General features: G+C 44.2%; 1 protein-coding gene across 4 annotated transcripts in view; it reads left to right on the top strand.

The window, feature by feature from the left end:
* The window catches only part of IQCA1 (IQ motif containing with AAA domain 1), a 122200-nt gene that overhangs the window by 10912 nt on the left and 95312 nt on the right, over positions 1–15976 (top strand). For 3 of the 4 annotated variants that reach the window (XM_064718104.1, XM_064718103.1, XM_064718102.1), the window contains exons 2-5: positions 755–1079; positions 4355–4468; positions 6785–6967; positions 7686–7757. In XM_064718104.1, the coding sequence (XP_064574174.1) occupies positions 755–1079; positions 4355–4468; positions 6785–6967; positions 7686–7757 (694 nt within the window). The remainder of the gene's footprint in view (positions 1–754; positions 1080–4354; positions 4469–6784; positions 6968–7685; positions 7758–15976) is intronic. The other variant, XM_064718105.1, reaches the window with a different exon arrangement.

Below are 15976 nucleotides of genomic sequence, written 5' to 3'. Positions count from 1 at the left end.
TAAAATGCCTATTAAAAGGCATTGGAGGGAGACACCTTTTCAATTAAACCATTTTCTCAATTAGCACAGCTGAATAAAACTCCTGGCACTGTTGGGGGTTGTAACTTCAAGCACTTGAAGGATGCTTCAAGCCTTTTAGAATGAAGTTGGAAAGCTTTAAAGTATTAAGCTTGTTTTAATAAAACAAACCCAGAAACTTCTGCTAATGGTTTTCAAAATGCTTTGTAGTTAAAAACTGTCACAGACATATTTTCTGAAAAATCCTTTGCTAGGATTTTTTCTCCTGAGGAGCTGAGAAGCCTCAGAGGAAAAGAAAAACAACAATTATCTGCTGCTGTGGAATGCAACAGGTGCATCTTTGGTTGGTCCATGTGAGTTGTTTCTACTTGATGACCAATCACAAGTCCAGCTGTGTTGGGACTCTGGTCAGTCACAAGATTTTATTACCATTCCATTCCTTTCTTTTCTAGCCTTCTGACGAAATCCTTTCTAATATTCTTTTAGTATAGTTTTAATACAATATATATCATAAAATAATAAATCAGCCTTCTGAAACATGGAGTCAAGATTCTTTTCCTGAGATGAGAAACAGGGGGCCCCCGTGAACACCACCACAAAAAACCTCCTTATGAATGTAATGGCTGACACTTCCAGGCTTGCTCTGTGAGAAATCCACACCCTCAGAGCTCTGGCTCTGTGCGCTCACTCCTGCTTTCATATCAGGCTGACACGAAATTCTCCTCTTCCCAACCAGCACTTGCTGCCAGATATGGGCAGACACCCAGAAAGAGCTGGACGTCATGCTGCAGAGAGAGAGAGAGGAGTTCCAGGAGCCCCAGGAGGACCCTGAGGAGGCGATGAAGATGCTGGCCACGGCCTACGTGCAGTACCTGGCCATCCTGCGGAAGCTGGACGAGGCCCACGCGCCCCTGATCCACCAGCAGAAGCGCGCGGCCGTGCGGCAGGCGCTGGACGGCGTCATGGGCCGCATCCTGGAGATCAAGGGCGAGATGGTGGCCCTGGAGAAGTGCGAGTGCCACTCCATGGCTGCCGTCCTCAAGGAGCTGCAGCGAGTGCCGGTAGGGCTGCCTCCACAGGAAACACGGCTTCTGGCTGTACGCCTTGTATTTGTAACCCTGGTTTAATCTGCTGCCTCTCTGGGGCCACCAGCAAACTTCCACATTTTTCACACCCCACATGGAGCTGGTTCACGGGAAAGATGGGTTCTCTTTGTAGACCTTGTATTTGTAACCCTGGTTTAATCTGCTGCCTCTCTGGGGCCACCAGCAAACTTCCAAGTTTTTCACACCCCACATGGAGCTGGTTCGCAGGAAAGATGGGTTCTCTTTGTAGGCCGTTTATTTGTAACCCTGCCTCCTGCTTCTCTGGGGTCACCAGCAAACTTCCACATTTTTCACACCCCACATGGAGCTGGTTCGCAGGAAAGATGGGTTCTCTTTGTAGGCCGTTTATTTGTAACCCTGCCTCCTGCTTCTCTGGGGTCACCAGCAAACTTCCAAGTTTTTCACACCCCACACACCTGATCTTCCATGCAGAGGGCAGGGAAAGGGTGACACACAGTCTGAGGGTGATCACAAATGATTTCATGGTTCTGGAGCATCTAGTAAGGGATTCTGGGGCATGCTCCTGACACTTGCAGTTGAAAGCAGAGATATGGAAAGAAGCAGATGGCTCCCCAGCTGGTGTCAGCACCATAATTTTGAGGGTTTTGACAGTGCAATGGCTTGTGCAGTGCCAGGAGTGCTGGCATCAGTTGGCACCCACCTTCCTCAGAAGGGAGGGGAGTCTTTGCCTGGGAGCAGGAGGGTGGGACCAGATGACCCTTTGTGGTCCCTTGCAATTTGACCCACTCCATGATTCTGTATTACATGTGTATTCATAGAATCCCAGAATGGTTTGGGGTGGAAAGGACCTCAAAGCCCATCCAGTGCCACCCTGTGCCATGGGCAGGGACACCTTCCACTGTCCCAGGCTGCTCCAAGCCCCATCCAACCTGGGACACTTCCAGAGATCCAGGGGCAGCCACAGCTGCTCTGGGCACCCTGTGCCAGGGCCTGCCCACTCTCACAGGGAGGAATTCTTTCCCAATATCCCATCTAACCCTTGTGTCTGTCAGTAATAACTTCACAGCTTTGCTGTTAAGTGTCAGGAGCTTGACTCTGCCAGATTTTCATGTGGGGTGAGATAGAAAATGGGCCACTGATAAGTAAAGTGGAGTCCACTGCAGCCTGCCCTTCGTGGCACGGTGAAATCAGCACCGTGAATATGACAATGAGGCCAAGCGTGGAAGCTGTGCTTTAAAAGCCGCAGGAAAAATGAGCTGGCAAAGAGGGTTACTTCTCTCGCAGACAGCTCCATCTATTGTCACATTCAGGTACCGCTGCTTCGCTAAAACCAGCTGCTTTTTGTGCTTTGAAATTCCTGCTTTTTGTAGGATGGCAGCTCCGAGATAAATTGCCCGGTATCATTGTAGCATCACTCTGAGATCTGCATCGTGTTTCTGTTTGCACATCTGCAAATTTAGGAGAGGATTTGCCAGGAATTTCCACCAGCCCTTTCCCTTCAACATTAAGCACTGTTTTAAACTATTTTAAACACATCTCCAGGGAAAACAATCCTTCAAATCATATTTTGAAATCCTTAGCTCTGCTGTTTTCATGACTCAGCAGTAAATCCATCTGCAGCAAAAAGTTGGCAAGTCTGAGGAGTCATGCCTGACATCTCCTCAAAAACAAGCATAAATTCAAATTCCTGCACCACACCTTAATTTTAAGAGGGCATAACATACCTACCTACCACAAAAGAAATCAATCACTGAGGAGATTTCAGGTTTTTTCAAAGAAAAAAAATTCCGTGCTAGATAAGAATATAGATTTATGGGGTGTTCTTTTTAATAAAATATTTAAATATTCTTGGTAACAGAACAAAATTACTGGACAAATAACTCCTGTTTCTCAAAGGATCTGCCCAGAAAGGATATCTCCTGTCATTCCTTTCCCTTTATTATCAGTGCTAAAATCCTGCAGGATTGAAGGCAGAGGACACAACATTTTATATTCTCTGTGATGATATTGCCTGGTTTGTACTGTGTCACTGCAAGGCCAAGCTTTCCTATTTCCCCATTTCTGTAAACTGTGTTTTTGTGCAGTTGCCTTCCAGCATCCAGTCACTCCATTTCCTGGGCTAATTGGGAAGGTATTTGGATCCATAAATCCCATGTGGAGCTGGGAGTGGCTAAAAAGCCACAAATTTGACTTGAGGTTAAACATCCCAAGCCTGACTTTTCAGTGCTGGGCCCCAAAAAGAGATTATGAAGAGAAGCAGGCTCTCCACCCCTTCCAGCCCTGGCACTGGGGCTTTGAGCTCCTTTTTCCAGTCAGTAAAAGTCACAATCCAGAATCACTTGGAATTAGAGGCCAGGTGAGACATCAGAGATACTCCTACACTGATTCTGTTCCCTGAAAATCCTCTCATCCTCCAGGAGGGTGTCCATACAAACCCTTGATTTCTTATACCTCCAGATTTTAATCCACCCAGAGTGATTTGCACTCAGAGTACAGCATATGATCATTTCCATCAACTGCCAAGGGTTGTTGGAAGGTGCAAACAGGGAGCTTAGCAAGACAAATGTTTAGAAACTTTATCAGAGCAGACCTCTGCACTGATAAAATCATCAGGGATCAGCACAGCCTTTCTTGTGGTGCCATGGTAGGGATGTCCCTCAGTGTGCAGCTGAGGGAGTGAGGAATGAAATTGGGAGAAGTGTAAATCAGTTATATCATAATTACAGAAATTAGTAAAGACAGGCACTGGTCATGTCTGATTTTAAGAAGTGCCTGAGATACCACAGTCACAGGCAGACAGTCTGTCTACAGCTCAAAATATCTATAAAAAAACTGTAGAATTATGCTTTAGTTCCTTATAATGATAAAAAAAAATGGCAAGAGAACAGATCTATTTTTCATGTTGATTAAAACAAGAAGTGGGATGATCACACAACCATAGGTATTCAGCTCAGTGGAAATCATGTTTAAATTTCTAGCAGCCCTGCCAAATATTTTAGCAATTTGATAATATAATTGAGACATTATAAGAAGAAAGATTTCTGGGCTCACATGGTTCACAAACTGGGTTGATTTATTTGTTTTTGTTGAATTAGGTCTAAAGTAATTGAAAAATAACAGCAGCTGTTACAAAGGTCAAATTCCCCAATACTCAAAAAAATACTCAACAACCTCTGTCCTTATTTTATTGCTTTGTAGAGGTGTTCAATTAATCAGTAATGTGATTTAAATACAGTCCTAAAAAGCATCTTGTGACTTTCTTCCTCCAGGAAGACATAGAAATACCCATCCCAAAGTATTTCATTCAAGAAAACCTGGGAATCCTGCAGTACAGGGAGAAATACCTGCATGAGATTTTGCTGAATGCTGGTTTGATAGAACAGGTAAATGTACCCCATACCTACATATTGTGCTTGGTTTGTTTAGTTCACAGCCACATGTGTCTGAGCATGAGACACTGAGGTGAGAAGTGCTTTTACAGCAGTGAGGAAGTAAAAGTGTGTTTACAGATAAGGCACAAGCAGAAAGAAACCTTAGATTTCCCTGTCAAACAACATCCAGTCACATCTCAAGGCTGGGTAAGACTGGAATGATTCTACTCTGCTTTCTGTGTGTGAGAGTGTCAGAAAGAGCAGCACTTTGGCCAAGTCAGTGCTTTATTTGTCTAACTCTCATCTTGTAATTAGTCCTACTGATGCCTTGAGAATGCTGGCATAGAACAAAGACTAGACAGAGCTAAAGAATAAAGCAGGGATTTATTAGAAGGATCCACCTTGAGCAGCACAAGAGCCCAGCCAGGGCTGCACCCAAGATGAACCCAAAATGGTCACAAAAAACGACAACTGCTCACAGGGTCTCTAAATTTTGTAAGTTCTGGTCCATTTGCATATTGGAGTTAATTGTCCCGTTACAGCTTTAGGTTATGAAGTCCCATCCTTCTTGTTTTTCTCTCTTCAGTCCATGTTGTTTGTGCTCTTGGGCCTGAGATTTGGATCATTTGTCCTTGGTTCCCAGCTAGAGCAGGAATTGTTTTGTCTCCCTACTCTGTGAGGAGAGCTCACCATGCCCTAATATGAAACTCAGATTAAAGCAGTGTACCTACTAAAGCAGCACAGAATCTGAAAAATATAAAAGCTAAAACCTGAAGCATCACTACTGAAACCAAGCTGTCCTGGCCCAGGATTCCTCACTGGAGCAGGCAGAACTCGGAGTTCAGGTCAGCACAACTGCTGGCATTCACTTGTTTGTAACCTCTGAACAATGAGTGCAGTTTCCCCTGTGCAGCTACAGAGCTGCAGCTGCTGGGAGGAGCAGAAAACTGAGTTTTGGCAGAGCAAAAGTCATTACAGACAAATACATAAGCACTGCAGTGAAGGCTGCTCTGGGTTTGATATACTTTTGACCTTTTGGGAGTGGCATGTTGACCCCTGAAGTAAACAACTGTGCCTACATGCCTGGATAACTTGGATTCGTGGCTGTTGTAGCCATAAGAGACAGTGCTGATGGCCCACTTAGTCACACTGCTGCCCTGATTTCCCCAGCAGTGATTGTGCCTGTTGATCCCACAAAACAACAGAGGGAAAGTCCCCAGGGATGGAAGCAGCCCCAGGCAGGCTGCAGAGACAGAGCACAGGCTTCCCTGCTGGGGAGAGGCTTTGTTGGGCAGCTGCAGAGCTCCCCTGATGGAGTTCTCTGCTCTCCTGCTGTTGCTCTGGGGAGATCCTGTTTCAGCACAGTTTATCCTGGAGCCTTTTTGCTTCCCAGAATTCTGCTCTTGCCCCTTTCCAGTGTGGCACCCATTAGGGATGAGGTTGTCTAGTGAGCAGCCAGCTGAGGCAGAGCCCCAGGCTCTGGCAGGCTCCAGGCTGCTGCAGGGAGCCAGGGGATTCAACAAACAGCAATAAAATCACCTCACCCAGTGCAAACCCAGTGTCCTGTGCTGCACTTCCAGCTCACTCACCGCTGGGATTGCTGCAGGGCTGTCAGCACCTCTGCACCTCATCCTCTCAGGAAATCCTGGCTGCTGTGTAACCAACTGGAGCTCTCCATGTCCGTGGCACTGCTGTTAGGAGCACTCCAACATAAATCAAAACCAGCAGAGTTCATCTCAGGAATCTGCTCTGCACATGGTTTATGGGATTCTGTTCAGGAAATCTAGTCTGTGTAATTGTGTCCTAGAAAGCCCTGCTGAAAGTAAGTGCTACACAATATAAATATAATAATTAAATATGAGCTGCCTCCAGCTGGGAGATGAACATCAAGAAACACCAATTCAGCTTTTCCATGGGGAGCATGAGGGGTCTCAGGAGTGAGAAGGGGGAGTCCCTTCTCTTCTGATCCATTTTTCCCCTCTGACTCAGAGCAGCCCCTCCTTCCATTTTCAGCTAAAGAACTGTGATCCCAGCAGCACCTCCAGAAACCCTCCCTTCAGAAAAGGGAAGGAAAACATTCCACAGCCTAAGAAACTCTCCTTTTGGAAGGACAAAGCCCCATGGTTGTGTCTTTCTGCTCAAATGGATCAAGTTCAGCAGGGCTGCATGAGCCACTGTGGCTTCCCAGCAGAGCAGCTTTTCCACCTCACACATCAACAGGAGTCTCTGCTCTTTGTTTGCTAAGATACCATTTTCTAACTGAGGCAGGCAATTTACAAAACATAACTTTGCTTTGCTGATTCCCTTTTTTTGGCTGTGCTGTTGAAGGAAGTTGTCACGGCCATGACACTCGAGGAGGCCATTCGAGTGATCCAGGTGGCAGAACGGGCTCGCCAGGGCCGCGCTCGAGCCGCCTTCATGAGGAGAATTTACCTTGAAGAGAAAAGGCAAAGTAGAACACAGGAGCAACAAACTAAAAGTCCAGATGAAGCTGCCACTTGCATTCAAAAGGTGAGTTTCTTGTGTAGCAACAATTCTAGCAAAGCCACATGACAATGTTTTGGTCAGGAGAGCAGCTGTAGGCAGAAACACAGCTCATATGATGGAGAGCTTTCTGAAATGATCCTTTTTAGGGTGTCCAGCACGGTGAAATATATCATTTAAAATTAAAAAAATGAGACAGGACCCCCCAGATGTAAGATCAGTGGAACCAGTCCTGCACTGGCAATGCAGGATGACTTTGTAACTTACACGTTGTTTTTCCATTCTGATTTTTATGACCTCATTTGCTCTTTCTGGCCTCCCCTTGGAATTCAGTGCATCTCTGAATCCATGCCTTTTTCTGTGATCTCCAGGGGAAGAGTTCATCCCATATCTGGAAAAAAGGACAGAGGGAGGTCAGTGCTAAATTCCACAAAGAGTTCTTGCACATGAATAATTCAGACAATTCAGCCTGTTGAGAGCAGGAGCTCAGCCTAAATCTTATGTCTGAACTTCATGAAGCAGTGACAGTTTTTAGAAGCCACCCAGAGCATCATGAGGGGATAACAAACCTCAAAATTTGTTAAAAAAAAAAAAAAGAATAGCAGATGGCAACCTGTTAAAAAGCAATAGTTTCAATGGTGTATTGTGCCTTTCCTTCCTCTATTTGTTTTTTCCTGTGTCTGCCCCAGAAGAGGAAGCTGTACCAAGGCCCATTTGTCTGAGCAGAGTTTTGTTTGCAACACAGGTCTGGCGTGGGCACAGGCAGCGCAAGGAAACAGAGAGGCTGAGAGAGGAGGAGATGATATTTCTGGGCATGGTAAGTGGGGCTGTGCCTCCAGAGCACAAAATGCCACACTCTGTTTGTTCTTCAGGCTTTTATCATTCAGCCCAAGAGAAGAAATTAATTTCTGTGATTCCTCCTATTTTAAAAGGAGTCTCCGAGGAATCCAGAGCTCAGCTGAAATGATAAATGGCACAGGAGTAGCACAATTTGTCTTCTGCTGAATGGGTTTGTGCTGTCCATACATTCTCCAATGTGTGTGGCAGATGTGGAAGCTGCCTGTGGAGAATTTGCCCTGGGTTCCAGGGAATTTGACCTAGGCATGATCAGCAAGGAAATTTTGTTAATCAGCTTTTCAGTCCTGATTTCAAGAGTGGTGAGCTGCCTTATGTCTGGAGTAGAATTCACGAAGGTTGGCAAAGCCCTCTAAAATCGTCAAGTCCAAGCATTAACCCAGCACTGCCAAGGCCACCCCTAACCATGTCCCCAAGTGCCACATCCACGCATTTTTTAACATTTCCAGGGATGGTGACTCTACCACTTAACTGGGCAGCCTGTTGCAATGCTTGACAGCCCTTAGAGTGGGCTAAAATAATTAATTTTTCCTAATATCCAATAAAACTAAAGAAGCAAAATCCTCTTCTCCCACCCCTTTGCAAGCCGCTGCCTGTGTGTGTCAAGAGCAGGGAAGAGAAACCTAAGAACTAGCATGTTAATCCATCAATATTTCTCTAAGTCCATATAAAAATAATCAAAATCTGCCTCACATCACACTGCAGAGGCACAGGGAAGTGAACAGCTGCCCATGGTCAGTTAAATGCACAGGGGTGAAGGAGAAAAATCAGAGCATCCTTTCCACAAGGAATCTGTTCCTCCCACCCCCTTCCTTGCAACAAACACCCCAAAAATAGGATAAATTCTTTACTGTTGACCTTTTTTTTGCCCCCCTCCAAGTTTTTGGAGGCACTAACAGGTGTCAAGCCTCACCCAAGTCCAGCTGCAGTAGCACTGTTGGACTAACTCTTTTTTTTGTTTAGAGATGGGGTAACTGAGAGGTGTTTAAAAACTTTTTATTTTATTTTTAGTTTTATGTGAAGGATGAGATAATACAGATGTTATAATTTATATTATTATTATTATTAGAAGCTAATTATTTCTTAGTTCTAATACATGATAAGTGTATCCTTCTGCTATCAAATGATAAACGTTTTCTACAAATCCATTTTTCACATAGCACAGCCATTGTACCAAGCTCTAGTAGCCCTTGTACCAAGCTAAGTTCTAGTAAAGCAGCAGCACATCACAGAAACATCCAGCACTGCTCTACATTTGTTAAGTTTATTTGTGCTTCCATGGTCTACAGTTCTTAAGTGATTAATTTATAAACCAATAACTTAATTTTGATTTAAAACATGCTTTCTGCTTTTCCCAAGCAGTTTGGGGGATTTTCTTGCCCAGCAATGGACTTGCCCTTAGCTGCTTTAGAGGGTTCTGAAAACTGATTGTGCCTAGAGAATACATCTCGCATCAGTTAAAAATGCCATTAATACCTTACCTTTAGGGAGGAAAATGTACATTTACCTAAGCTTTGCCATGTTAAATATGGGTGACACCTTAGGGATTACTCCTTTAGTATCTGCTGGTCTCCAACAGCTAAACAGAACCTTGGGTGCCAATTCTGCCTCTGTTTAAGACAAAATTCTCAAAGATTTTAACCAGTGCAGACCTAAATACTTGGGATGTACTGCAAATGAGTTGGAAAGGGCACCTTTTGCAGAACAAGGGATTGTTTCCTGTCAAATCCCACGATGTTTCTGTCGAGTCCTTAGGAAGGAAATGTAAATCTGGCATCAGTTATCTGAGGGTTCACAGCCAAGCCCTCATTTCATGGTGGCCAGTGTGGGAGGAACTGGAAACTAGGATGTGAACAGCCTGGTTTATGGGGAGAATAATATAATCTATATCATCAGAGGGATGAAGGGAATTAAAACCAAACACATCGAGTGCATTCAGTTCCTGACCTCCTTTAAAAAGCAAGAGAATTGATGTTTGTTCCTCTGCACTCTGACTCATTGCTGTTTATCAAGTTTATAATCAAAGCATGCTGAGAGCAAAAAATGATAACTCTAAATAAAATTTTAAAAATCCTGTTCTTCTTTCCAGGGTTTTTATATTCCCTTTCCCTTTCCATGCTGCATTCCCTTCCCTGGTCTCCAAAGGAAGCAGACATTGGTTCCCACTGATAGATAGGCAGGGAGCTCCAAAGGTCAAGTCCCTTTGATGTATGATCACGTCAGCCCTCTAAAAAATGACCACAGATCTTCATGTGTAAATATGTTGAATTTGCTTTTCTAATGCTGCACGACTTAGACAAATTAGAAGACCCAACCATCCATTACTCCAAGTCCATCCCAAAGGAGACTCGACTTTTGTTGCAATAAATATAAATTCTCTTATAATTAGGGCTTTTTTAAAAAAATGTCTGTGTTACTTTCAGACAAAGACTGCTTTGCACAAAGAGCTGATCCATCTGAAGTTCTGTGTAAAAGATTTCTGGGAAAATTCAGTTGTGTTGGCCTGAAAAATAGGAAAATAATAGTCAAACCCAAGAATTGTCCAGTCTTCTGCTTAATTCAGTATTATTTTCTTTACTCTCTACTTGCTTCACAAAAAATTTATGTGTCTTTTCTGGAATTCGATTCTGTTTCATCTTTTGCTTGATGACAGAGAACAAGCCTATGGTAGAGAGATTTTTCTTGGCTCAAAAATAAAGCCTCATTATTATTATTATTATTTATTAAAGCCTAATTGCAGAAACAGCATGATCCCCTCAGCACCCGTTCTCCAAAGCCCCGATAAATCACACTTTGCAGTCCCAGTTTAATTTGTGAAGAGAAGCAAGCCTCCTAAGAGCACATATATCTTGATAACTGTATCCTGAGCTGCTTCCTGATCTTCCTCACATTCCTGCCACAGGGCTGTTTACTGCCAGCTCCAGCACGACCACCAGAACCACTGCTCCAGGCACAGGGTTGTGTTTAAACCACACTGATGTGGCAAGAAAACACATTGAGCTGTCTGAAAACACAGACGTGCTGTCTGGGCAAACCTGCCTTTCCTTGCTCTGCTTTACCCTCCCAGCTCAATTCAACACACCAGCTTTTTAAACTGCCCTGTTCTTCTGGCATTTATAGATTCCCTGTCACTAAAACCCCCCTGCAGAGGTTATGATTGTTGAATTTTGCTGCAGAGCTGTGTGACCTGGCTTTTGGCAACTGCTGTGTCTCAGGCTAGTGCAGGCTGCTCCTGGACCCCCCCTCAGCACTCTCCTGCAGGAAGTTATACTTTTAATCTCACAGCACAGGCTACTGGAAAGAGGAAAGGCTGGGTTCAACCTAAAACATTAGGATAAACAGTTTGCCATCAGACTGATTTATGGGAGGGTAGGAGGATGTTGGGGACTGGAGGAACAGTTGGTTTAAAGCAATTAAGTGGGAAGAACATGAAGCCAGCAAGTGCCCAGGTGGCCAAGGGCACTTCTGTGTACCTGCCCTGGGCTGCGCACTGGTCAGGCTGTTATTTTCTTTACTCTCTACTTGCTTCACAAAAAATTTATGTATCTTTTCTGGAATTTGATTCTATTTCATCTTTTGCTTGATGACAGAGAACAAGAGAACAAGCCTATGCTGTGTCCAGTTCTACCTTGTTCTTCTCAAAATGTTCTGGAAGTCAGGCCAAAAAATTCCAGTCAATGCTTTGGTAAATCCACTGTTGTGTCTGGAGGAGTTAAAGTTTGCCACATGCCTTATTTTGTCAGGCGGTTCCAACGTTGGCAAGTAAAAGTTGTTATTGGAGCTCCTGAGAGTTTTGTTGTTTCTGCACACCCAGAATAAATCACACTACCTCCCCTAAACCTGCTGAGCAGGAATTAGAGGAGTCCAGGAAAACAGGGTACAGAAGGACAAGTCCCTCTCTCCACCTGCAGTGCTCTAATACATTTGCCCCCAAGCCTCTTCTCCCTGGGCTGGGCTGACTCAGAGCAGCTCCTCCTTCCGTTTTCACCAGGAGAACTGCAATCCCAGCAGCACATCCAGAAACCCATCCCTTCAGAAAAGTAAACATTCCATAGCTTAAGGAATTCTCCTTTTAGTGGCACAAAGCCTCGTGGTTCCTTCTGTCTCTTTTCTTAAATGCATGAAGTTCAGCAGGATGCATGAGCCTGTGGAGCCACTGTGGTTCTCACAGGAACATCAGGTTTTCCTCACCACACCAGATCCAGCTTCTCCTAAAGGTCCTCATAGAAACACATCTCCCTGGATATCAGACTTCCAACACGTTGCAGGACAAGCCAAACCCCAGTTTAGGGTCTCACAGCTGTGAATTTACATTTACAGAGCTCTATCCTGAAATTCCAGCCCTTCCCAAAGAGCTGGAGGTGCAACACCTGCTGCTCTGTGATTCTCTGACATGATATTTCCAACATCCTTCCTTCCTCCATATCCAAGGCCTGCCTGGATGGGGCTTGGAGCACCCTGGCTGGTGGAAAGTGTCCCTGCCCTGGCAGGGGATGAAACAAGATGAGCTTTAAGATCCCTTTGAACCCAAACCATTCCATGATCCTTTTCACATGAAAGGATCTGTGTGGTGTTAAATAAAAAGCTTTCTCTCCTTCGTACCTCTTTTAAACATACCCAAATTTAGGCATGTTGTCTTGGTTAACGCTTTATTTATATCTGAGAAAACAGGCTGCCAAACATTCCTCCTTCTCTGAATTCCTGATAAATATAATTCATTTCATCCAGTCAGAAAGAAAAAAAAAATCAGCATTTCCCAGAATAGCTTCCTGTGTAAACATTATAGACTATGGCTAAATAAATATTACACAGGATTTAACAAAGTACAAACTCCATCAAGTGAAATTTAAAATATTTCATCAGCTCTTGAGAGTGGGCAGCTACAGCAGTGGTGCAGATCAGGCCTGGTTTTGCCAAGTTTAAGATTAAAATGACTTTTGCTTGCCTGGGTGTCAGCACAAAGTCCTCTGTTATTTCACATCTCAGCAGTGATAACTAATCTGTCCTGTTTTCAATAGAAATTTTAAGCCTGCTTACTTTTGAAACAGAAAGACTCTGGGAAGAAGGAATGCTAAATAATTTGGCTTTCATTGGCTGCAGTCACCCTAACAATGAAATCACTGCCTTTCAGAGCCCAAAACATGCTTGCCATGTTTAGTCAAGTTTAACAGCATGCCCAGGTATCATATCAGAAATAAACAAAACCCAAATTATGTAAACTCATCTGACCTTGCGTGTAAACCTTTAAATTTTCTTTGTCTTCCTAAAAGGTGTTACATGTAAATATATTTCTAAATATGTATGATATGAATCTCTAAACCAGCCATTTTCAGTATTTTTTTAGCAAGGCCTCCTACTACAAATGCTTTGTTTGAATGCATATGACAATTACTTTAATTGGCAAAGCCATTGGAGTGAGTCAGAGAGTAGGGAAGCTTTAATGAATGCAATATATTTTGCTTACTTGTTCCTTTTTTTTTGTGCCTAATTTAGGAATTCAGCCATATAATTGATGTGGCTATCACCATTTGTGTACTGTGGAACCTCTATTAATACAATTTTCATTTGGGGGGTTGGAACTGGATGGGCTTTAAGGTGCTTCCAACCCAAACCATTCTGTGATTTTATGTTTCACAAGATAAGAGACCTCTTTAAAAATCTATTCTTCCCTCAGCCAGACAAATTATATTGAAGAAATAAAGCAAGGACATAGCTCAATCCTGCAGCAAACTTCTAAATGCAGTTTGGATCACAGTTCAAAATTCAGCAGAATCATATCATGGAATCACAGAATGATTTGGGTTGGAAGAGACCTTAAAGATGATCTCATTCCACCCCTTGCCATGGGCAGGGCCTCCCACCTGAAGAATAAGAGTTGTAAGTAAAGAACAAGACCCCAGCTTCTCTGACAGTAAATTATTTAAGTCTACATGCCTGTGTAATCCAAACGTATAAAAAAAAGAATTTCACTTTCACTACTGGTTAAAATAAGTGACTATTACAACTACTTACTTTAAAAATATCTGGAAATTAAGCTTCTCCCCCAGATAAGCAAACTGCAAATGTACTGAAGAAAATATTGCACAACTGGTCCATCTTTTGAAATCTTACTGTTGGGGGTGATGCTGGCTGTGGCAGAACATTTCCTGGAGCCCCATAAAACCACAGAGCATGTGCTTCAGCTCTGCTGTTCCAGGCCTACGACAAGAAGCTGTCCTAAATTAAGTACCCAGCAATAAAAGCTGCAGTAAATCTACCTTTCAGGCATAATAGGGATGTTGGCCTTCCAACGTGGAGGGAAATGAAATGTATTTATTTCACTGCCACCGAGCCTCTTGCCCTCCTAATGGAACAATTGAGGAGCAGTTAGTTCCACAGCAGGGCCTCCTCCTCCTCCTCCTCCTTCTCTGTGAGGAAGAGCAGCCCCAGGGTGCTCGGGCAGCCTGCACACCTCTGGGTGTTTCACAATGAGCAGTACAGGCTCTGCTGGGGAGCTGGCTCAGCACCAAGGCAGGGCTTTCCAGCCAGGAAAGGGATCCCAGCAAGCAAAGCCCCGAGGTGGGCAGGGAAAACAGGCCCAGTTCTGTGGAACCACGCAGTGCTTTGGTTGAGATGGGCCCTAAAGCCCATCCAGTGCCACCCCTGCCATGGCAGGGACACCTCCCACTGTGCCAGGGTGCTCCCAGCCCTGCCCAGCCTGGCTTGGGACACTGCCAGGGATCCAGGGGCAGCCACAGCTGCTCTGGGCACCCTGTGCCAGGGCCTGCCCACCCTCACAGGGAGGAATTCCTCCCCAATACCCCATCTAAACCCACTCTCTGTCAGTTGGAACCTATTCCCCCTAGTCCTGTCATTCCAGGCTCTCTCCAGTTCCTTGTAAGCCCTTCAGATACTGGAAGGGGCCCTGAGGTTTCCGCACAAACTTCTCTTCTCCATGCTGACCATGCCCAGCTCCCTCACTGTCTCCAGATGGGAGGTTCTCCAGTCCCCTCAGCACCCACATGGTCCTTCATCCCACTGACTCACCTGGGAGCTGTAGGAAATATCTTCTCCCTTCTGCTGGTGCATCATCCCCTTCCCTAAAACCTAAATTCTTTTGGGGAACGAGTAAAGAACAGAACAGAAGAATCTTAGCAGCACACTTGTGACTGATGAGTTGGAATAAAATTCTCTTTTAGACAAATGTCCATTTTGCCTTATTAATTTAAACAAGGATTTTAAAGACAAAGCCCATCAAACATTAGATAAGCCTTTTAAGTTAATGGACCATGTAGTCCTATTTTCCCACAAACTCAGGAATCTTCATAATATGTCCTATTTTTACAGCAACATCAATTATTAATATGTATACTTTTGCTGACAGAGGACCACACTAAAAATGTGAGTTTCGTTATCCAGTTCTGGGTCATTAACTGTGAAAAGCTTGTAAATATAATGGTTTATTCACATGGGAAGCCTTCATTAAGATGCATTATTCTACAACTGATGTGGCAGCATTGCATTATCAAGTTCACTGTCTCCATCTAATATTTGTAATTTGTTTCTAAATGAGTTGCTGTTTGTAGGGCAAGTTAACAAATTTGAATTTCACATGGCCAGAGAAATTTCTTAAAGATAGGAAAATGCTTCTTCCCCCAAGGAAAAGCTATTTATTAGCATCTTCCTGGAGAATGCCTCCCTTTGATTCAGAAGCAGGAACATTAGAGGCGTGGAGAGAAGGGACGTTAGAGATAAATTGGCTTTTGTCTTCCTTCCATGCACATTAGAGGGCTGTGGAAGCACACTCAGATAACTTCAGAGCTCCTCAAGAGCCACGTGGAAACATGGAGAGTTCTTCCATGATGCTGCAAGGCACAGGTCACAGGCTGGCCAGCAGGGATCCCAGCATTCCTGCTGGAATTCATCCTCTCTCTTGGCACTTTCCAGCCATTTCACTTCCTATTCCCTCTTGCATCTTCAGATGGCCAAAGCTTTTTCAGACCTGTTTCCTTCTGAGTTCTGCTGGCTGGCAAGAGAACAGAACCTCCAGCAGGGCTGTTGGAGAGATTCTGTCTCCTTCTGAAGGCCCAGGAGCACCTGGAGGTGAACACAAGGCACACAGGTTGTGCAGTTGGCTCCTCATTCCCGAAACAGGGTTAGGAATGTGTTTTATGCTGAAACCATAAAATCATGGAATGGTTT

Source organism: Zonotrichia leucophrys, chromosome 7, assembly GCF_028769735.1.
Source record: "Zonotrichia leucophrys gambelii isolate GWCS_2022_RI chromosome 7, RI_Zleu_2.0, whole genome shotgun sequence".
Classification (NCBI taxonomy): domain Eukaryota; kingdom Metazoa; phylum Chordata; class Aves; order Passeriformes; family Passerellidae; genus Zonotrichia; species Zonotrichia leucophrys.
This window is presented reverse-complemented; position numbering and strand designations above follow the sequence as displayed.